Here is a 24,347-nt window from a genome sequence, read left to right on the forward strand (position 1 = left end):
AGGCGATAGCTGATAGATTCGAATACTTCTGAGGTTCTGATTAGGTTCTTGAAGTCGAGCTAACTTGGAGAGGTTTTTTGGTTTCCCTCCTTATTCAATACGAGTTTGGGTAAGTTCCATCAAAAAGTTCTCAAACTGCATTGTCCCTATGCTTCATCCCAAAGCGTTCTTGTCTTCTTGGTTGAGTGGTTTAGAAATGACAAGGTTACAGAGTTGAGCAATGATAGCAGCAAAGCCAAAGTTGGTTGGCTTTGCAATGCCAGTTATAAGATAAAACTACAAGAACCGGACACAAGTATATAACCACCAACAATTGAGTTATGTGCCCAATATTTTTTTATCAGTGGTAGCGAACTAAAACTTAAATTCGAAAGCAAAATTTTTAAGACTATCAAAACTTTTTATTTTCTTCAACATATATGTTTAATTTATTTATATGCACGGATGAAAAAGGTTTTTTTCTAACTTATTGAAATATTAACACGTTATATATACTAATCATTGGAAAACGCATTTTCTAAAGCTAGCAAAACTCCGTAGTAGTTGGAAGATATGCAAATAGAACACTAGTCTTATTTTGCATGATAAATAGGATGAGGAAAAAAGCATTAACAAATTTCCTTTTTTATTCCATTTGGCTCTCTCTCCAACATTAGAATTTGGCCCCTCACCCCTCGTAGTTGCACCAAGCTCTTTAATTGTTCTGATATCTTTAACCCTTTAAGGCAGATGGAACATCGGTGTTCCTTTCATATATTTTTTCTGATCCACTAATTACAAGCGAAAATATATTTTGGTATTTTTTAATTGTAAAAAAATAGTCTTACAGTTACTAAAGCAATCTGTTCGATTATTGGAATTATATATGCACTAAAATATAAAATTCAAAAAAGGCAGTTTTAAAAAAAAAATTTCTCAATAATTGATATTGTGAATTAAAGAAATTTCAATGAAGAATTAATGTTTCTCTTAGATTTAAATAACTGCAAATAAGAGCAAAGTTCAAAAATTATCGTTTGGAAGTGAGTAGTGTTTGGAAGATTTCACCTTTCAAGCAAAAAGCGACACCGATGTTTCATGCTGTATTTCAAAACCATAAATTATTAAAATTCTAATTACAATATTCTTCACTTATTTTGATCTTAAATTGATACAAAATAATGAAAAAATATGAAAAGTATGTTTAATAAAAATTCTCGGCAGATTCTTCTTCTTTCACGCTACTTTCTCTTTGGTTGCTAGGTTACATCGCTGATCGCACAGATCAGAAGTTAAAAAGGACCACGTTTCCTCAAAGCCAGTAATATCGTATGAGTGTTGGGATGTTTTGTCAATGTCTCTGCTTGTTCATTTTGATATGTTCTTCAACGGAATGCCAAAAAGAGACTTTCCGCTTAGAATCAATTTTAGACGCCCTATACAAGAGTTTGCTATTTTTGAAAAATCACATTCACGAAATTAACTTAGATGCGGTGTTAGGAGCTAGACTTGTAGAGGGTATGTAATATAAGTGTTATTTACTTGAATTTTTTAAAAAAAATTTTTATATATATNCTTACCATATTTTCTAGAGTAGATGTTGCCCTGCTGTATAAGTCAACCCCCTATTTTTGACTTCAAAAAGGAGGATTTTGCATTTATTTTGAAGAACAAGACGGCCCCTGAAATCACACTAGTTGAAAATAAAATTATTTCTAAATTTAAAAAAAAAATCAAGTGTACAAAATTTTCTTAAGTAAAAATATTTCACACTGCTGTTTCCGAGTGTGAATCTGTGTTAAAGTGAAATTTCCACAAAACTAAGTAATTTGTGGTAAAAAGAGAGAAAATGTTATCCTTAGAGCCTTACAAATTATATTTATATATTTATATATATATATATATATATATATATATAATTTCTCTTATGTGGCACCATAAACTCTTGTAATCCATTGGCAATTTATTATAATTATTATTTATTTTCTTAGGTTGTTTTAACCCTTTTTAACTCAACAACTCCGATTTAAGAAATATTTACGCGGATGTTAGAATACATCATATAAGGCGTGCAAAAAATAATGAAAAAATTAAGACCTTAAAATTAAAAATTTATTGATAAAAAGCATTTGTTGAACATCTCCAATATTGTGAAAAATAACACAAAAATTCCAATATATTTAAAACTTCATGTGAAAAATTTTAAAATTGTTGTTTTTATGGTAACAAGGTCTCACACCACATTTTTCAATCCCTCCTTAATCAAATATACAATCAAGGGGATTGTTGTAAAAAAATTGTATATCCTGCAATTATGTCGTGGAACAATTCTTGCTAAACGCATTATAATATTGGCAACTGCAAAAAGACTTGTTTCCCCCGAGTTTGCAATATTTCCTTTACCTGAATTTAGTTCGATTTTATAGGTAAATCCACCTCATTATAGGATTGAAATTTTCATGTATGTTGCAGATATGTAACGCGGTGATACAAAGGGTTGAGTACTAATTTAAGTAGTGTGAAATAATTAGTAAATTTAGAGTATATTTGTCTTTTTATAGAAATAAAAACTTAGTTTCGAAGTAGTTATTTAGATTTATTTTTGATTGTTTTTAAAATGGTTGTAGAAATTTTAAACGAAAACTATGCTATAATACCGTATGCTGTCCACTTATTGATGGGGGAACTGGCTTTTTTTGTGCAATGTATGTACGTGTATAGTATGTGTATTGTATAGTATAGTATGTACAGTATGTGTATAGTATGTATCCCCACACACGCACGTCTCGAGACGAGCGTGGGGAAGTAGTACAGCACGTAATGGACGTATCTTATCTCGTGTGAAAGATGGAACTAATTTAAAAATGTACCATAATTTACGTATGTCCATTCTAATATTGACCGAAATGTTGAAATGCCCCGAACTCATACTCAGGACTATTTGCATGATTTAATGGCTGCAGGATGGATTTTAAAGTAAAATTGAATGTTTGAAAAACTTTGAAAATATCGCTGATATGTCTTTAAAATAGTTAAAATTTGAATCAAGGTACTTCCGCCGTGGGAAAGCCGCAAGAGTTAGACGGAGGAAAAAATTAGTAAATGTATTGTAAAAAATTAATGTGTTAGAATTGAAGAATTACTGAGATTGTGCTCCGGAAAAAATCCGGATTTTTCGATCTGAAAGTTTCCGGAAATCCAAGGTTCAGAAGTTTAAAGAAATCATCAATCACATTTTTGTATAAAAATTCTTGTATATTTAATTTATAAATATAAGGACCAGAATTTATACTTGGCTTCTCTTTCATTTGTAAATATTTATTTCTCGTAGAATAATGTAATTAGAGATAAGAACAAACTTATACATAATTTTTCACTTAAATTATGCTGCGGATAGTTTATTTAAAATTTCACGTTTTGAAAATATCAATGATTTAAAATTATAAGAACATAAATTTTTTGAAATGCTTCATTAATGATTTTACTCGAGAAATTTTCAGGATTTTTGAGATGGGCTCATAATCACAATTGAATGAAATATTTTCGATATCATTACTTCTCACTTACACTGACAAAAAGATTGTGTAGAGATAATAATGTAAAAGAACTTTTTTCATACTAAGCATCGAAATTTTCCGTCATAGGAACATCATACTATTGACGGAATTTCGAGAACTATCTAAAGCGTTTACGTCAGTGCCAAATTTCATCGGAAAAAGTTAACTATTGCCGAACATCGGTAACATTTTCACCTAAAGATTTAGTCTTTTTTATAAATTTATAAAGTGAATAAAGTACAGACGATCTTTACCAGCAATTTTTAAAGAACAACAGCTTGATTATCCTGAAGTAGAAATAAATAAACGTGAAATATTCTAGGGGGGTTAAGACTCGTTTTAACTGAAATGGAAAAAAAATTTAACATAAATAGTATTCTTATTTTTTTTAAAAAAAATAATAATAATAAAATAAATAAAACAAAACATAAATAAAACAAAACTTTGAATTTTCACATTTTTGTGCCCCACACCTTCTTAACCCTTTCTGTCCATATATGTCCCGCAGATATTTTATTAGATTTTATAATCGTCGTTAAATAGCCGACCCAACTTTCGGGTTTACGACTGTTAATGTTCAATTTCTTGTAATTTTGAACCCAATCCAGAAGACATGGGAACTCCTGGATCAAGTACGGGGTGAAATTTGCCTTCGAGGAGGACTTTTTAATGAACATAACCCACATTTGCGTTACATGGAGAGGAAAACAACGAAAACCTTCCACGGTTAGCCTGACGGCAAAAAGACTCTAACCCATGATCATAATTACCACTGAGGATATTTTACGCCCGCACTGTGGTCGGAGAAAGCCGGATGCGGAATATATATCTACCAGCCATCGCTGGGTTCGAACCCGGTTTACCTGATTGGAACGTGATCGCTCTATCCCCTGAGCCATCACGGCTTTTTCCGCAGATAATTCTCCAAGAAAAAAACTTATGAGTTAAATAAACCTGAATTTTATACAATCGCATGTCTTCTTGTTTTTCTGTGGGAATATTTAACATTTTAGCCTAATTGTTTAGTCTAATTGGCAGAATATTATTAGATTTACGTTATTTGATTTATTAAAATCATAATTTTTTGTTTTTAATGGGAAAGAAAAAACTCTACAATCATTCTTATTTAGATTTGAAGATTAACTATGGAGTTGATTTCAAAATATTTTATTTAAATTTTGCTTAAGTTAGCATCAATTTACTAACGAAAATTAACTTATCTGTTAGCTTTAAGAATCTGAAAATTCCATGGAGCAGTTGAATTCAAAGTCTGATAATTTTCCCACATTCAATACGAGAATCAGCGGTTGAGATTGTGATTCATCTAATTCCTCAGAGTTTTCTTCCGGCTCAGTAGACTGTAATTCCTCTAACTCTTCTGAATTTTCTGGTGAATCGGAATACAGTTCGACAAAATCCTCGAAATTTTCTCTCAGAATTGCACCATCTTCCTCATCCGAAAACTCCTCGCTAGAGGAAAATCCTTCCGCATACGTTTCTCCTTCGTCGTCACTGTCTTCTTCGAAAACCGCTTCTTCAGGATCATCACGATTATCGGATGGAAATTCTAAATTGAGACGACAGATTGGACACATAGATTTCCTCTGTAACCACTCAATAAGACATACCGCATGGAATTTATGAGTGCACGGCAGTTGGAACATATCTGTGAACGTTTGCGAATCTTGGCAAATCGAGCATTTAATGTCTTCATCAGCAGGGAGGTGTTCTGTAGCAATCTTTGGCTCGTTTTCTTCCAGGTCAGATCTTTTTACTTTGCTGATTTGCGTATTATTTGATTTCTCATTGTTTAACTTCGTCATATTAATTTGCTCTAAAATCTGCTCACGATTATTACCAGCTTTAGGACTGTTTTCGTTTTCTAATTTCCCATCCATGCTTCGCTTGTGTGTTCTCGAATACGGTTGAAACTTTGAATAAATTGGCTTTGATAAGCTGTTTCCCATCAAACTGTAAAAAAGAGTGTTACCATAACATTAGTTTATCTTCTCAAGTCAAATAGTTACAATTGCTTTACTATCAATTGTAGTGAATTATAATTTATGTTAAATGTACACACAAATAGTTTTTGTTATCACTTGTAATTCGTTTTTATCGCAATCAAGTTTAATCAGTTTGCGCAAAAACACATACTTTCGATCCGATTTGTACGAAAATAATTTCGGAATTAATATTAAAAAGAAGTTAGTGGACAAAAAAGACATATTTTTGCATCCTTTGTCATTGGTCAATAGTGTTGTGAAGAAGTTAGTTTCGAAGATAGTTAGTTTCATGATACTTAGCTTTGAAACATTGCCGAAGAGGTAACTGATATAAACTAACAATGCATGTTACTGTGGATAACATTAATGAGGATTCAATATACTTGTCTCCTAAAAGTTTTGAAAAATATAACAGTTTGTTCAAAAATGAGTGCTACTCCGTGGAAAATAAAAAGAAATTGCAGAAAATTTAAATTATTTAGAAAGCTTCAGTAATAAAGCACGGACTTATAACTGTAACATAACAATTTTACTTTTTAGATAACAATTTCACATTTCTCATGAGGTACTTCAAGCGATTTAGGACAAAACAAAAATCCAATGAATAATAAAAAAGATTTTAAAAAATAACACTTTAACCGTTAGATCTAATATTAAAATTAAATTATATTAATATTAAAATTTGTAATGAATTAATGGTTCAAGAGTCAAAATTATCAAATTCAGAAAAAATGCAATTATAAGTGAAAGCAGTGCGATGCAAAGAAATAATAAATAATTGAATTATATTGTAATTACTTGATGATTTTGAGCTGTAGACGAGATTTAAGATAAGGTGGAGCTGTGAAATTGCGTAAAAATACTTTTTTTGACTTTCATTTTCAGGATAAATTTGTTGTGAATGTGAAGTTTATCTAATTCAAGTACTATCTATTTTATTTTAATTTTCTTTTCTATTTTGAAAAATACAGCTAATTTTTATTCATTTATTTGATCATAAACAATGCTTATGCGGGCACACGAGTTGCTGGTTGGTTAAAATTAAAATTTTATGAAATACGGTCATAGTTAAAATTTAAAGAAGAGAATCACCGGTTGGAATAACCTAATATTTCAGTTGAGCATCCGTGAGAAAATGTAGATATCCAAGTCAAAGCCTAAACTAGATCAGCATTTCACTGTCATTTAATTAATATCCATTTGCACTATACCTTTTGGACGACTCGTATTCCTATCCCAATAGAAGCGTATTCCTATTGTTTGCACCTGTAACTGATTGATCATTGATGGATTTCCAGTGGACAGGTAAGTGAAGTTACGTCAGCTAGGCATCTCTAAATGAATCTGTTATGCGAATTCTGAATGAATTCCGAATTCGAAATGAATCTGTTATGTTTACAGTTTGACCATAAAAGGAGCTTAACCCTTTGTTACTCAACAACTCTGATTTAAGAAATATTTACGCGGATCTTGGAATACATCATATTAAGCGTGTAAAAAATAATGAAAAAATTAAGACCTTAAAATTAAAAATTTATTGATAAAACGCATTTGTTGAACATCTCCAATATCGCGAAAAATAGCACAAAAATTCCAATAAATTTAAAACTTCATGTGAAAAAAGTTTGAAATTGTTGTTCTTATGGTAACAAAGTCTCACACCAGATTTTTCAATCCCTCCTTAGCCAAATATACAATCAAGGGGATTGTTGTGAAAAAATTGTATATCCTGCAATTATGTCGTGGAACAATTCTTGCTAAACGCATTATAATATTGGCAGCTGCACCAAGACTTGGTTCCCCCGAGTTTGCAATATTTTCTTTACCTGAATTTAGTTTGATTTTACAGTTAAATCCACCTCATTATAGGATTGAATTTTCATGTATGTTGCAGATATGTAACGCGGTGATACAAAGGGTTAAATCATTGCTTTGAAGAAAAAAAATTTTTGAGGTGACGTTATTAGACTAAATGTTTTGGTTTCCTCAGTTTTTGCTTTCTCTACATTGTTTGAGTCAGGAACGCTTAAGAACCTATTTTCTTGGCGGCTTTTTCTACGGCTTTTGGAACAGAGGCAATTTAAAAAAAACTGATGTCTTTTCTATCCGCTAAGGCACATTTAGTCGACGGAGAAGAACTTTGAACAAAGAGAGTACCATCAATCTGTCATGTCGAGCCGCGATGGTTCAGGGAATAGAGCATTTGCCTTCCAATGAGGTGAACCGGGTTCGAATCTCGGCAATGACTGGTCGATACGAATCCGCATCCGGCTCACATTGACCACAGTGCTGACGTGAAATATCCTCAGTGGTAGACGGATCATGGGTTAGAGCCCGGTTGCCTGTCAGGCTAACAGTGGGAGGCTCTCGTGGTCTTCCTTTTTATGAAACGCAAATGCGGGCTAGTTCCATCAAAAAGTCCTCCATGAAGGCAAATTTCTTCTAATACTTGATCCAGGAGTTCCCTTGCCTTCTGGATTGGGTTCAAAATTACAAAGAAGTTGAACATTAGTAGTCATAAACCCAAAAATTGGACTGGCTGTTCAACGACGCTTATAAAATAAAATATGTCAAGTCCTTCGATTAGAATTTTATTCCGATTACGTCAAGAATTGTGAGTGAACTTTTAAACTATCTTTTTTTTTGCTGCACTAAACAAAGAACTGTTGTTTCACGTTTATTGATATGTATTTAATTCCTTTCTAACCCTTAGTTCTTTTTTAACAACCTTTTTAAAGTGAAACTTAAATTATCATTAACCCTGTATCTCAGTTAAAGTGAAAGAGGCCGTCCATTAATGATGTCCCGCTTTGTTTAAATACTTTTGACCTTTCCTTTGTCGCAAAGTGTCATTCAGTGTGAGTCCATTCAGTCACATAAATAGTCCTGCCCAGTCTCTTAAAGTTATCTTGTTGAAACTAAAGTTCATTCAGACACATAAATAACTTGTCTTTTAAGTCTTCTTTTGTATGCGCGTAATCTCATTTTGGACCGAGCTCTTCACATCAACTTTATTAGTTAACAACTTTATATCAAGGCTCCTCTAGGGTAGAATTAGAGTATATACAGGAGCCTTACTCTAGGAGCTCTACTTTATATCAGTTGNCCTTTTGGACGACTCGTATTCCTATCCCAATAGAAGCGTATTCCTATTGGTTGCATCTGTAACTGATTGATCATTGATGGATTTCCAGTGGACAGGTAAGTGAAGTTACGTCAGCTAGGCATCTCTAAATGAATCTGTTTTGCGAAAAAAAATTTGTTCCTAATTTGACCGTAAAAAGAGCTTAAAAAATCATTGCTTTGAAAAAAAATTATTCTGAGGTGCTGTTATTAAAATAAAAGTTTTGGTTTCTTCAGTTTTTACTTTCTCTACATTGTTTGAGACAGGAACGTTTAAGAACTTATTTTCTTAGTGGCTTTTTCTACGGCTTCTGTGACTTTTTTAGTCTTCTTTTTCATTTGGAACAGCGGTAACTAAAAAAACTGATGTCTTTTTAATCCGCTAAGGCACATTTAGTCGACGGAGAAGGACTTTGAACAAAGAGAGTACCATCAATATGTCATGTCGAGCCGCGATGGTTCAGGGAATAGAGCATTTGCCTTCCAATGAGGTGAACCGGGTTCGAATCCCGGCGATAGCTGGTCGATACGAATCCGCATCCGGCTTGCACCGACCACAGTGCTGACGTGAAATATCCTCAGTGGTATCCATCATGGGTTAGAGTCCCGTTGCCGCTAGGCTAACCGTGGGAGTTTCTCGTGGTCTTCCTTTTCATGTAACGCAAATGCTGGCTAGTTCCATCAAAAAAGTCCTCCACGAAGGTAAAATTTCTCCCAATAGTTGATCCAAGAGTTCCCTTGTCTTCTGGATTGGGTTCAAAATTACAAAGAAGTTGAACATTAGTAATCGTAAACCCAAAAATTGGATTGGCTGTTCAACGACGCTTATAAAATAAAATATGTCATGTCTTTTGATTAGAATTATGTTCCGATTACGTCAAGAATTGTGAATCAACTTTTAAACTATCTTTTTTTTCCTGCACAAAACAAATAACTGTTGTTTCACGTATATTTATATATATTTAATTCTTTTCTAACCCTTCGTTCTTTTTTAACAACCTTTTTAAAGTGAAACTTAAATTATTATAACCATGTATCTCAGTTAAAGTAAAAGAGGCCGTCCATAAATGATGTCCCGCTTTGTTTAAATACTTTTGACCTTTCGTTTGTCGCAAAGTGTCATTCAGTGTGAGTCCATTCAGTCACATAAATGTCCTGCCCAGTCTCTTAAAGTTATCTTGGTGAAACTAAAGTTCATTCAGACACATAAATAACTTGTCTAGTAAGTCATATTTTGTGTGTATGCAATCTCATTTTGGACCGAGCTCTTCCCATTAACTTTATCAGCTAACAACTTTATATCAAGGCTCCTCTAGGGTAGAGCACCTGAATTAGAGTATATATAGGAGCCTTACTCTAGAGGCTCTACTTTGTATCAGTTGTTAATGATGACGTGGATGATGTCATCACATCACGTGGCTAGGTTGTTGGTTACAAAAGGCTGCTATGCTGTCAGCTATGCACTTGAGTAAAAGCTAAGTTATCTTGAATTTATTAAAAAGAAAAAAAAGTTGAAAATTAAAGATTATAGATGTATACATAATCAGTAAAATAATTGAAGAAGCAAATTAAAAACAAATTTTGTTTATAGAACAACTAAAAGTAGAAAAGAAGATAATTTAGGTAATTTAAAATAATATAGAAGTTTCATTACGCTAGGAGCGGGTATGCTTAAATTTTGAAGGAGCAGAAACTCCTCCAAATTGACAATTTTTGCGGGGTATCGGTAGAGGTACTTCAGAAACGCTCAACTGCGTAACTGGTTTACTTTACGAGGCTGCTCTAAATATTCTGTAACACGTGTATATGTTTTAATTGGATTTTGATATCGGTTTTCAAGGTTATTTGCATTTCAAGAAAGCAAACCGCTTCGATCCGGATTACAAACATTATAGAGGGAAGTATGAACCTCAAAATATAGACCAATCTCAAAATCCATGTTTTGTATTTATAATTTTTTGAAAATAATGCCTGTGTATATTTTTAAAAAAATTTTAAAACAACTTTTCTGCTATGTGGTATTTTTAATGTGAATAACTTTTTTAGGGAAAACAATTTACAAAACAGTTATCACACACTCTTTAATTCAATTCAGTTGACATGTTTTCTTTAATAACTACCTTGTTTACAATACATTAATCAAATCGAGTATCAGTGTAATAAGTAGTATAATCACATTTATAAGACCAAAAAATTCGTAAACTACTTCTACGTCAGCATCGGCGAGTGTTTCTTCTTCATCGCGATCATGAAATGGAAAGTGTAAATCGAGACGACAGATTGGACATATAGATTTTCTCTTGTACCATTCAATGAAGCACACTGCATGGAATTCATGTGTGCACCTCAATTCGTACATATCTGTGTAGGTTTGAGAATCCTGACAAATTGCACATTTCATGTCTTCAGATGTCGAGAGATATTTTTCCCTAGGCATGATCCTTTCATTTATCTTAAAATATGAGTGAAACTTTGTGCAATGCATCTTCTTGAACATGTTCATCAATTTTCTGAAAAAAGCGGATTGCTACAATGTTAGATAATTTTCTGCAGTCAAACAATAATTGCTAGACTATGGCAAAAAAATTAAGTGTATGTTAGAGTGGTTGTTTTTTTCAACTTTTCTTACATGGTTATTCAGTATTTCGTCTATCCTAGTCGGGGAACGCTATTTTAAGTTTTTTATAACTCGAGAACCGTTGTTCTAAATTTAGGTTCTAAAATTAGGACATCGACTATAAGGTTTACTAGTGATCCTAAAAATCGTTTAAATTTTAATTTGTTCGTTCGGGAGCAATGTTTAGTTTAATATTAGCCATTGTTTTAAACGATTCATGTTTAGGATTTTGTTGCTCGTTTTTTATTGTTTAATTACTTTTCAAAAGCTCAGAGATCAACACGGATAGCGTGGCTACGTCAGTGAATTAGTATTAATATGAAACCACGTACTTATTTTGCTTATAGTAGTGATCTTCAAAAGATTTTTATAAAATTTAATAATTTATAATTGACAGTAATCGGTTTTTGAATAGCAGTAGCAACACTACCGAACCACCGAATTTCCATCTGCTTTCCTGAAAAGTTTTGTAAGAAAGTCTTGCAACACATTTTAAGACAAACTTTATATAAAATGAGTGAATGGCAACTAGCTGTTGGTTGTGAATAGAAACACAGAGATGTCCGAGCCAGAGGCTGAAATACATTCTTGAGTGGAATAAATCAATCACACTTCGTAGTTTTCTGGTTGTGAATGGCAACTAGTTGTTTTCATTATTCCCACCCAAATAGAAACGTACTCCTAATGGTAGCTATCTAACTGATTGACCATTGATGAATCGCCAGCTGACAGGCTAATGAAGTGATCTCAACTCAGACATTTCTATAAAATCTAAAGTCAGGTAAGACATGCCAATGATTCTCAAAACGAAAGGGCATCAACAATCCTTTGCACGCGTTTACTTGTACCACTTGAATGAATTTCACTGATTTCTAACGATTCTTTCATGGTGTTGCAATTTTCGAAAACATTAGAGTAGAATAACTAAAGGGGGATCTGCAATGATTGCCATAAACGTATGTCTTATTTTTATACTAGCCGCCTAAGGCGGCCAGCTGTCCGCCACGCTAAAGGTATTCACAAATAAAGTTTTTTTAAAACATAGCAGGAAATCTGAAGATTAGTGGACAATTAAAGTGTTCCTGTCCTGCAATTTTGTCTTCATATCCAGTTCTGCTGCAGATGTGTTATAGCTCTTGAGGATGTTTGAAGATGTAACTTTGTTATGGTAACCTAACCTATAATATAACAATTTTATGAAGACTTGTTTTTTTCTTTTTTTTTAAGAAGGCCTCAGAAATTGTAAAAGCATACAAAAGTTGCTTTCGAAATCATCATTGGCCAATAGCTCAAAATTAAAGCACTGCTAGTTGAGACACGATCCTCTTTTAATCTTCTTTGATGTTTCTCTGATACTTCTTGGGCTCTAGAATTGCTTGTCGAAATTCGGTCATGTTTCATCCTTCTTTGACGTTCCACAGACGTTTCTTGGGCCCTTCTTCTTCTTAGAGAATCTCTTAATATCTTTTTCTTTGACAAAATACAAAGTTTTTTGAAAGGCGGTTCTGCCATGTCAGTAATCGGGTTTTTAAGAAGTCAACGAATACTTTAGAACAACAATTACTATGAAAGCAAATCATTGAACTTCAATATAAAAATATAAGTGCTTACCTGCAAACTGAAACTTTCTGAAAATAACTAATTACATTTAATAAAAACTGTAAAAATAAAGAATAGAAAAACCAAAGAGATCCAAGGTAAGTGTGATCGTTCCTTCAAAAACAATTAAATTCCTATTTTATATATTATATAGCTACAACGCTTAAGAAACATAAAAGCTAAAATGAAGCATGAAAAGAACGCGAAAACGAATTAATTTTTTATGGTATCAATTTCTATTTCTATATAATTTTTTATGGTATCAATTTCTATTTCTATATAATTCTTTATGGTATCAATTTCTATTTCTGTATAATTTTTAATGGTATCAATTTCTATTTCTATATCGCTACAAAAATTATCGTCTTCGCTTAAGAAAAAAAAATAGAGCGTGGAAAGAAGAAGAAAAACTTATTATAACAATTATGAACAGCGACAAATATATCAAAGCGAAGCGTTCTATTTACGTATCGAATATGTTGCCACATTTTTAATACAAAAGTTAAACTTTTCTCCACTTTAATAAATGTAAACTAATGCGAACTTTACAATTAAATTATTAATTCCTTCGTATATTATTGGTTTAAGTTGTCGAAAATTAATATTTCAATTGTAAGGTTCGCATTAGCATACATTTATAAGAGTGGGGAAAAGTATATGCATTTTTTAATAGTTTTTTGAATATGGCTCTTTGAAGACGAAAAAGCAGACGAAAAGCATAGACTTACAAAATGACTGATAACTAAATAACTAATCCAAATTTTTGAAAAAGAAAAAAAATACTTCTTCATTATGTCAAAACACAATTATGTGCCGAGTTTCGTGCCTGGGCGAGGCTTCTGGGGCGATATACTGTGATTACAGACACACACACAGCCGCGTTTATTAATATGTATAGATAAGCTTTCCCATCTGTAATGAGAAATTGGTCCAAAAATAAAGATTTTCAAACAGTGAAATCTAATGTCCTACAATCTTAAATGACGAGATCACCTTGCATCGTTAATGCTTTTTATGTCATTCAATTTCTTTAATACAGCAAATAGTTGAGAGATTAAATTCAATGCTTTGTATTGAATTTCCAATTTAAACGGTGCTTCGCCACTTAGAAAACTTGAGAACTCCTGGTTCAAAGCATTTTTCCCGGAATGAAATTTGCAATTAAATATTATCCGTGTATTTTTTTCTTTTATGAATTGTTCGACAATAGTTTCAATTCACCATATGCAAGGGATTCACTATTTTGGTCTCATCTTTTGGTTTTCCCAGTAAGTATCCCTTTTAAATGAAAGAAGTGCTTGATCATTTAAAAAAATCAGTTAAACATTTTGTTTATAATTCCAAAATTTTCAAACAAGAGTATTATATGTGCAAAAGGGCATCAGCTACACGCATGCACTACTATGCGTGTGTACAAGCACACACGCATAGCAGAGCATTTCAGCCAAATTCACTCATTACAATTTTGAAGTATTTTTAATACAATTAAACTTAATACCACAGTGATACAAAACAACAGTAAATAAATTATAATCACCTAGTAATTTTTGATCCGTATTAACTTGTATTAACAAAAATTTCACTATCTTAATTTTCAGGATAAATTTTCTGCGAATATTTAGCAAAATTGTTAAAGATTGAATAACCCGATTGGTGTTGACATTTTATAATAAAAAATACTATTAATTGTAATTCATTTATTTTAATCCGAACAAACATATGCTTATGCGAACGCCAAGCTTTTTTGTAATTTATTAAAAGAAACACAATCATATAATAAAGAAAATTAGACTTCTGTAACTTGAATAGAGTTGTCCAAGCCAGAAGATCTATTAACTCTGGATGGAATAAATCGAACAACTGTCTTAATTTTGTGGTTGTGAATACCATAGCTGTTTGCACTGTTATTATTGAACGATTGGTGTTCATTGGTCCATCTGTAACTGATTAAACTTTTATGGATTTCCAGAGGACAGGTAAAAGAAGTAGCATCACCTTATACACCGAAGAGCCATTACATTATGACCACCCTGCTAATAACATGTAGGACCACCTTTAGCCCTCAAAACTACTAGCACCCGCCGTGGCATTGATTCCACAGGGGGCTGATAGTAGGCTGAGGTATCTGGTACCAAGCGCTCACCAACTGGTCCTGCAATTCCCTCACATTGCGAGGGGGTAGCGTGGCAGCACGAATTTAGTTTTCCAAATAGGACCACAAATGCTCTATTGGATTAAGGTCAGGTGAATTTGGGGGCCAAGAGATAACTTGAAAGTCACTGGAATGTTCCTCGAACCAATCCATGACGATTCGACCCTTATGACATGGTGCATTATCCTGTTGATAAACACCATCTACCCGCACGAAAAACTGTTGCCATGAATGGGTGAACCTGGTCTGCAACTATGTTCAAGTAGCTTACAGACGTCGGGGATTGTTCTATGAGGATTATGGGTCCTAATGTGCCCCATGAAAACATTGTTCCTGGGCGAGAAACCGTGAAACCCTGGGCGAGCCCATTGCTATAGATGGAGGGTGGTCTTAATGTAATGGCTCTTCGGTGTATATTTCTATAGATATATAGCATCATCTTATATATTTCCGATTTAGAGCAGGAAGTTAAAAGTAGACAAGTTAGTTAAAAGTTAAAAGTAGTTAAAAGTTAAAAGTGGTTCTGAGCCAGGAAAAATACAATCTCAAAAAAAGAAATAATGCAGCAAAAAATTTACTTAAAAATCATTTTGCATGTCGTTCGCTTAAGAATATTTTAAAATCAAAAATACTTTAAGGAACTTGGACATCCAACAGTCAGAATATCAATAAAGATTGCAAAACCTCGCGTGTGTGGTTTAAGTAAAAAAAAAGGGGGAAATAAACCCCTCCCACTATAATTATATGAATATAAATATTTTGGGAATGAAGCCCACGTATCTTTTAAACTTTGCTCTAGCTCCTTTTATTTAGGGGAGAAAAAAATCACAAGATTCAATACCCCTTTTTTCTAGAGAACAATGTAAAAAATGCAAATGACTAAAAAAATGGTATAAAACTAACTAAAATATGGTATAAAACCAACTAAGAAAATGGTATATAACCATCTTAACTTCTAAATTATATTATAGTCTCTAATCTATTCCCATTTTATTCAGCGTAAAAAAATACAACGGGTACAATACCTCATTTCCCTAAATATCAATATTTAGGACTCCCCCCCCCCTATCAAGAAAACCCGACATGCATGGTCGTGCAATTTTTTGAAACTGATTTTCAACAATTTAGTTATTTTAGTACTAAAAATAATTATCTGATGTTTCAGAGGTATTACAGAATGACCATAAAGAATTTATATAGACAAATATATATAGGGTCTAACTAAAGTTTCACTAAAACAGTTCAGTTTAATTAGTACTTAGTCTTAATATTTAATTTGACCTATCAAACCATGAAATTTTCCACATAGATAGATCACGTCATTAGATTAAAACTTGTCAAAGATTATTTTTCTAGCTCACTGTGCTACACCATTTCCATCGGATAAACCATTAAAATAAAACATCATTATGTCAGAAACCATGTTTAGATGTCATGCTGTATTCAGATGTTTCTGAGCAGTAACAAGAATGGAAAGCTCATATAACTTATACGAATCCCAGTAACTTAAGCAGTTAGAGAGGTATGATGCAACAGTCCGTGATTAGTTGAGGGCAATAATTTACAGAAAAGACGCGAAACAAAAATTTATAGGCCGATTCAATTTGGAAGGATCGAATAGGTATTATGAACCGGAGAATCTCTGAATTATAGGTACGTATTTATTATTCTTGCTTTTTCAAAATAAATTTCAACTATCCAAAATATCTATTGTACGCTAAAATAATGATAAATAATCATATATTTCAGGAAATAGTAAGTTTTTAAAGCCTATCATGCTATAATTATTCTTTGTATTTTACGTATTATCCAGTCAACCATTTTCGCCGACACCTCGTCAAAGCCATTTTGGTGTCTTCAAAATTCATTTTTACATTGTAATTGATTATAAAGTTATCGACAAAATACAAAAATTACTTTTTGTATGCAAAAAAATTAGAAATATTTAAATTTGAACAACTTCCAACTTAGATTTGGCGAAAATGGTCGATGGGATATTACCAAAGTACGCTTTTTTTTCCATTTTCACTTTTCGATGAAATACTAGTTTTCTTGATAAAGATGTTATATTTAATCGAAATCTTGTAAACGAACTGCTTCGTTGTTATATTTAAAGAGCTGAATCAGTTAATCAGCCCTTTAAGTAAATTTGTAGCTTGGCGTGTTCTTTGACTGGTAAAAGAAAATGATATGAAACATAGTTGAATACAGTTGGCTTGATTTTGACACTGAGTAGGTACGCGACATTCGGGGGCAATTTTGCTAAGAACCATACTCTACTCCTTAATGTTTCTCTTTTACTCAATTTTAAAACTGCTGGTCGTAACGCTCTAACTATGTTAGATGCAGAAGCTCTAATCTGGACAAAAAACAAAATATCCTTACACTATAACACTATATCCCCCATATTATTTTATCTCCCATATAACACTTTATCCCCACTATATCTCCCATATTTGCTCATTCCGAGCTATCAAAAATCGTGTAATCGAAAGCATTTATTTCATTCTAATAATAATTTTCATCCTCGCTAATAACTTTTAAAGTTGAACAGTGTTGCAGAAAATGAAAATTAACCTTCATTTATTTACATAAAAGATAAATACATCATAGAACAAAAATATTTTTAAAAAATTAAGAAATGTGTATAAATAGAAAATTTCCTCATCTTCCAAAATCTGCTAACGATAACCATATCCCATAATTAACATTTTTGTACCATCATCTATTTTTCTTTTCATTTCTTTTTCAATTGAAGCAATTATTATACGTGTATACAATGTGTAATGGAGGTTAAGTGTTGTTACTGAATAGAGCAACAAAATCTACAAAACTCCTCAGCCGATGAAAGTTCCAATAAAAGTTCTTCATCACTATCAGAAAGTGTCTCTTCATTATCATACTCATCAGATGGAAAGTATAAATCGATACGACAAATTGGACACATAAATTTTCTCTTTAACCATTCAATGAAGCACATTGCATGGAATTTATGCGTGCATTGCAATTCGTACATATCTGTGTATGTTTGCATATCTTGGCAAATCGCACATTTTATGTCTTCGGTTGTAAGGAGATGTTTGTTTTGCTCTCCGTCGCTTTTTTCAACACTACTGTCTTGCATAGTTTTTAGTTTATTATTTAAGCTTGTTGCCACATTGTTATGCCTGGTTATTTGTTCAAAATTGCTTTCATTTTCCAATTCCTCCCTCGAGTATCTTTTATTAGAACACAGATAGCGATGAAGCCTATTGCAGAAAGACTTCTTACACTTTTCCATCAAGAGTCTAAAATAAGACACTACCATAATTTTTAATACATTTTTAAAAAATATCTATAATTGTTTACAATAAGACACTACCATAATTTTTAATAGATTTTACACAAAAATTTTATTGTCTAAAATGAGACACTACCATAATGTTTAATGCATTTTACACAAAAATATAATTGTCTAAAATAAGACACTACCAAAATTTTTAATACATTCTTCAAAAAAAATTGTCTAAAATAAGACACTACCATAATTTTTAATACATTTCACACAAAAATATAATAGTCTAAAATAAGACTCTACCATAATTTTTAACTCATTTTACACAAACATATAATTGTCTAAAATAAGACACTACCATAATTTTTAATCCATTTTATACAGAAATAAAATTGAAGGGAAATATAATAAGCCTCATTTTCAAACTGCTCTGCTGAACGATTTTAATGATAAGCACCTTGATTTCTGTGTAGGCAATAAGATCTCCCTGCGTTACTGCAGAGGGAAAATTTCATAAACTTATTGAATTTATACCTGGAAACAATACTAAAGAACAATTTGATGTAAAAATGCCATTTTAGAAGAAAGTGTGGCTTATCTCTGCATTTACCTTAAATCTTTAAATTATTTAGACAGTAATTTATATTAACTTAACAGTAATTTATCTTATTATTATTATTAAAATGTATAAATATACATATATTAAAGATGACAACTACAAATATTATTTATTTGAATGAGAAGTGATATAGGGTATGCAAATTCCCCTTTTAATGCAATAAAATTTTTACCAAAAATGAATTTCTTAATAACTTTATAAAACAACAAACTTTTACATTTACATCTAATAAGGACATTAAAATTTTAAACAAAATTAAAAAAGAGAGAGAGAAATTATAGTTGAATGAAACACTTCGATTATATGCATCATCAATTGTATAAAAAATGGAAAATACCATACCAACATGCGTTGATTTATGTAGTGAAAATAATTTTTGTTTAATAGTTATACTATTTCACAATAAATGAGAAATAGAAAATAGTGATTAGTTTTATTACCTATTAATTTTGCGTTTAATAGAAGTAAAAAAACTTTATTCATTTCTATCAAAAGAATTATAACTTAAATAAATTTTATAATAGTAATATTCAAATTTGATTATGACAAATGTTCAGTAACTATATTTGTTTCAAATGAATTTATATTCTACGATGTTTACGCTTTTATCTAACTTTCTGCTTTGAGAATCGCTATAAAAAAGTCTAAGCTGATGACGTCTCTTCATTTTCCTGCCTACCGGCAATCCATCTATGATCGATCAGTTAGATAGCAATCAATAGGAATACATTTCTATTGGGATCAAACTACGCATCACCCAATAGGAATAGTGCAAACAGCTGGTTGCCATTCACCGCCACAAAATTACAAATGATTGATATATTCTACTCGAGGATGTAGTTCAGTCTCTGACTTGTACCTTTCTATTATTCTAAGTTTTTAAACTCGTGTTAATTCTAGAAAAAGTGAATGTTGACGACTCTTGAATCTTCGGTGGTCCGCATCTTGAAATATTTTCGTTGCTAAGACAATCGCACATTTTTTGCTTAAGTCCGTTTGAATAAGATACAATATAATCTCAACTAAATACAAATTAATCTTAACTAAAGTTTATTTTACCTTTTACATGTCAAAAAAATAACATATTTACGACACATTATCATATACCCATGAATACAGAATCTCCCAACCACAAATTTTTAGGATCCTTAAAAGAAGAAAAGTAAAGAAAAAGAGTAAAGTCCTCCGTTGAAGAAGAAGTAAAGAATTATACACATTGGAAGTTAAAAAGAAAACGTTATTATAATCTGATAAATCATTGACAAAAAAGATTAAAATATCAATTGCTGTCCTCAGGTAGCTGAGGTTTTAAAAATATTTCCATTCTCATCAAGAAATCAAAGTGATTTATTTTAAATCCCGCCTTCCTTTATATTAATTTGTCTGATTTTTAAGCAATTTTTGTTCCTTCATTTAAATTCTGGTTTGGAACATCTAATGTATTACTCAGTGTACACTAATGTGTTTATAATTTTTGTAATTGAAATTTTACAGATACTCTAAAACTTTATTTAAAGAGCTGTGCTTCCTTTTCTAAATATCATTTTCATATCTGGATTTGTCTGAATTTGTTACTAAGATGATTTATAGCAACTTTCTTTTATCATTCAGTACTCAATTGTAGATTTTTTTTCCATCCAAATCATCATTAATCCCCAATCGTTTTATTGAACTAACTAATTCGGTCATTTGATCCCATTTAAATATTAAACACTGTTACCACATTTAGACTGAAACAGATTGACCTAAAAGACGCTCGTTTGTTCGTTTCAAACACTAAGTGAATTGATCTGTGAAGGGTTAAGTTAAAATAATTCTTGGGTTTTCAAAGTGATCATACAAATTTTTTCTTGATAAGGCATTGAAAATGTTGTCATTAGTGAATTGCTCTAATCAAGTGCTACATAGGACTAAGACTTAGTCTGGGTTTCTCTCCTATATTGTTACACTCTAAATTTTGAATGTTAAGGATTCATTTTATTTTTGTTCTTCTTCCAGTGAAACTTTAATAGTATTTCGACATAAATATTTGTTATGAACGAGTAGTTCGTCTCTATATCAACAGTCAGTTTGAAAATTAATGGAATGTGTTAATTAAAAGTAATAAAGCAGGAATATTTTTGATAACCTTAACAGAATCAAGGAGAGCTATTCCAACTTTCGATAATTGGATAATTGCAAATGACGTTATCGTAGATCATTCGCGGCATTTGTTGATTCAGAAGCCAATACAGTTTGACATAAATAAATCTGATTTCAATCATTTATTTAGATATTATCACTTTGTAAGTTTGAGTCGCAAGTATCCAAAACTGATATTTCTAAAAAACATAATTGTAATGAAATTTAAAAAAAAGTTTTAAAATATATAATTTAAGAAGTATAGATAAGAAGTATTTGGCTCATAAATCAATGGAACGAAGCGCACATTTTAAAACTCCTCTGTCAAGAAAATAAAGAAAAAGAATCCGCAGTATCTTAAACTTTAAGCACAAAGCTTTAATTTTAATTTATTTAAACATTGAGTAGGTTTAAAAACGATCCTATATTTTAAATATTTGAACATTTCTGTTTCTTTAAATCGCCAATTTGATGAGATTTCTTCACTTAGATAAAAAAAAAAATTAGAAAAAGAATCATTGAAATCAATCCTTAATTCTCAATGTTTGCATATTTTTTAACTCAAATAATACAGTGTAAGAGTAACTGTTTGAATATTAAAAATTTAGATCACAAACACATTTCATTTTCAAGTAACTATGGTTTCTCTTAATATTAACATTTTGCGCCATTTTCATAATCCTCATAGAGGACGCTAGGAATGGACAAAAACAATAAGTCATGAACAACTGTTTCGAAATCTAAGCAGTTATAAAAAGAACATATTATTCGCCAAAATAAACGTTTTTCATTCGACAAAAGACACCTCAAAGAAAAGCTTTAATTCAGTGGTATTTCAGATCAAAGAACATTTTGTCTTACACTTATTTTAGTCAAGCAAAGAATAAACTATGAATCCTTTGCTACACACTTTTATTTGTATTTAATCCTTCAGCGTTTTTCTAGGTCCCACAGTAATCAAGAATTCGCTGAAAAAGCTTAATGTGGATTGTTCTTAATACCTCACTCTAAATACACAATTCAAAGTACATAACATATTTCATTTAAGTTCTTTTTTCTCAGAATAGCTCATTAAATCCTGACATTTTCTTAAACCATCAATTATACCAAACGTGACTTTATACTATATCAAACAATCAGGTTTTATTAACTTTTTCTTGAAGTAAATTTAGATGTTTTGGCCATTTTATATTTACATATATTGCGTTTTCTTTCCTGAAGATATATTTCATGGTTCTTGAAAGAAGAAAAATGATAAAACGTTAGATATAATTTATTACTAATGCCAGTTAAAACTAATTAATAATGATTATAAATATTTGCTAATATTAGTTACAACTATTTGCCAAGAACATAACATAACTCAATTATGCTTAAAGGTTCTCTTTCAGACAGAAAATGGATTGTTCTTCCTCTATAATCTATGGATAATTATATGAAAGCAAAGTTTATTTAAGCAACTACTTAACATGTATGCGTATTTTGTATGTTTTTAATATTCATTTTATCTATTTGTGCCATTTTATAACTGTTATACACAGCCATTTTATAACTGTTATATTACTATTTTATATATTTGTGCCATTATAAACACTGTGACAAAATGTTAAATTTAAAGATTGGAATTATTTTTAAGACTTTAATTTTGAAAAAGAGCTTGAACTATAAAAACTTTGATCTACGAAAACTCATACGTACGCTACTTCTTTACATATTAATTAATTCATAACTTTGAATATTTTTTAAATTTGTCAAAATTAACATAATAACCAATTTTAAAACTTTAAATTTGTAAGTATTTTTTAAGACTTGAAATGTTAAACTTGTTAACCTACAATGACTCATAAATAAGAAATATTTTTTTGTTTATTAAGTAACTAATTAATATTTTTGAACATTTTTTATTTTATTTTATTTTATTTTATTTTATTTTATTTTATTTTATTTTATTTATTGAATAGATTATAAAACCTAGCTACCAAATTTAAAATTTTAAAGTTGCAAGTATTTTAAAAGCCTGAATTTTGAAAAGTTTTAAAAATAATTATGACTTAAAAATTTAAAACTTAGTAACTGAGTTCAATGGAGCACTTTTCAATCTATAAAATGTAACAAAAATAAATGTTCAGAAATATGCTTCATATTTCTGATTTACTTTATATATCATCAATATAAAGTAAATTATTAATGTATATTACTTTATTAATATTATTAATATATAATACTTAATATATTAATAATTACGGATAAATTAAACCACTTGCGTTTAATTTATCTGTGAGTTAACAAAGAAGAAGTAGACTCTTTTAAATCTGAAAAAGACCCTTAACCATTAGTTAATAATTAAAGAGCTCAGTAAAAAAATATTCTAAGTGGTATTTTAATTAATTTAGGAACATTAGGTTTTGAAAATGTAGAAAGAACAAAAAATTGCTTACGACGCACATTTTTCCATTAAAAATCGTCTTATTTAATGATAACACGGACGAAAATAAATTTCTAAATAAATTTAATTGATTTCTAATTTTGAATTAAATTAATGTTTGCCCAATTATACAATTCATTTATCAAAAGATAAATTCAAGTTAAAATTTATTCCAATAATTTTTAATTTGACGATGATTGAGCAAATTTTGAATCGAAAGGTAAATTAATAAAAAATTTAAGTTTAATTAATTCTAACTTTTGATCATTTTAAACTACACGATTTTTGATTTAACAAAATTATCAGCAATATAAATTTAAATCGATTACATCTTGAAAAATGAAAAATTTAAAATACGACTTTTTTGAAGTTATATTGCTTAGAAACTTTTCGACCAAATTCGATCAAATTTTTAATTTTTGACATTTGATGTAAATTTTTTTTAAGTCATGTAAAAATATTTACACCTTAAAATTCAAAAATGTCTTGATTGCTTTTAAATAAAATTTAAAAATAAATAATAAATACGAATTACAAAAAAATTAAAATACAGAAAAGGGAGAAATACATTTTCCTATTATAATTCACATAATTTATTAAAACCCGTCAGAAATAAATTAATTTCTAAATGACTTTGATTAATTTCGATTTCAGAAATAATGCAGTTTTGGCATAATTATAATACTCATTTATTTAAAGATTAATCAATAAGTAAAATAATTTCAATATTTGTTCATTTATCTATTATATATATATATATATATATAAATATATAAAGAAAAATATAAAAGATATATAAATATAAATATAAAAGATATATAAATATTATATGAGGATAATTATTCGTAAGGATAATTATTCTTTATTAGGATTTATTA

At 30.5% G+C, this 24,347-nt stretch overlaps 2 protein-coding genes across 4 annotated transcripts in view; one reads left to right on the forward strand and one right to left on the reverse strand.

Moving 5' to 3' along the window:
• Nucleotides 1-1,055: 1,055 nt before the first annotated feature.
• Nucleotides 1,056-24,347, forward strand: part of LOC107456887 (UPF0764 protein C16orf89 homolog) — a 37,707-nt gene continuing 14,415 nt past the window's right edge. The window contains exon 1 of the mRNA XM_043039371.2: nt 1,056-1,497. Within this exon, the coding sequence (XP_042895305.1) occupies nt 1,311-1,497 (187 nt within the window). The 5' untranslated portion in view covers nt 1,056-1,310. The remainder of the gene's footprint in view (nt 1,498-24,347) is intronic.
• On the reverse strand, nt 4,676-14,539 carry LOC139426766 (uncharacterized). Of its 3 annotated transcripts, none has more exons than XM_071186661.1 (2): nt 14,416-14,534; nt 4,676-5,507 (listed from the first exon to the last, which is right to left on the reverse strand). In XM_071186661.1, the coding sequence occupies exon 2, from the start codon at nt 5,501-5,503 to the stop codon at nt 4,766-4,768; it is 738 nt and encodes a 245-aa protein (XP_071042762.1). In that variant the 5' UTR covers nt 5,504-5,507; nt 14,416-14,534; the 3' UTR covers nt 4,676-4,765. The 3 variants fall into 3 exon arrangements, 2 of the variants coding, with proteins under 2 accessions (XP_071042762.1, XP_071042761.1); XM_071186660.1 differs by lacking the exon at nt 14,416-14,534 and adding an exon at nt 6,338-6,538; XR_011637969.1 differs by lacking the exon at nt 4,676-5,507 and adding an exon at nt 10,736-11,172 and having other exon boundaries at nt 14,416-14,539.

This window comes from Parasteatoda tepidariorum, chromosome 10 (genome assembly GCF_043381705.1).
Source record: "Parasteatoda tepidariorum isolate YZ-2023 chromosome 10, CAS_Ptep_4.0, whole genome shotgun sequence".
In the NCBI taxonomy this organism is placed as follows: domain Eukaryota; kingdom Metazoa; phylum Arthropoda; class Arachnida; order Araneae; family Theridiidae; genus Parasteatoda; species Parasteatoda tepidariorum.

Excerpts from the sequence above, each read along its gene's own strand:
- LOC139426766 (XM_071186661.1), bottom strand. The coding sequence starts at position 5,503 with ATGGGAAACAGCTTATCAAAGCCAATTTATTCAAAGTTTCAACCGTAT.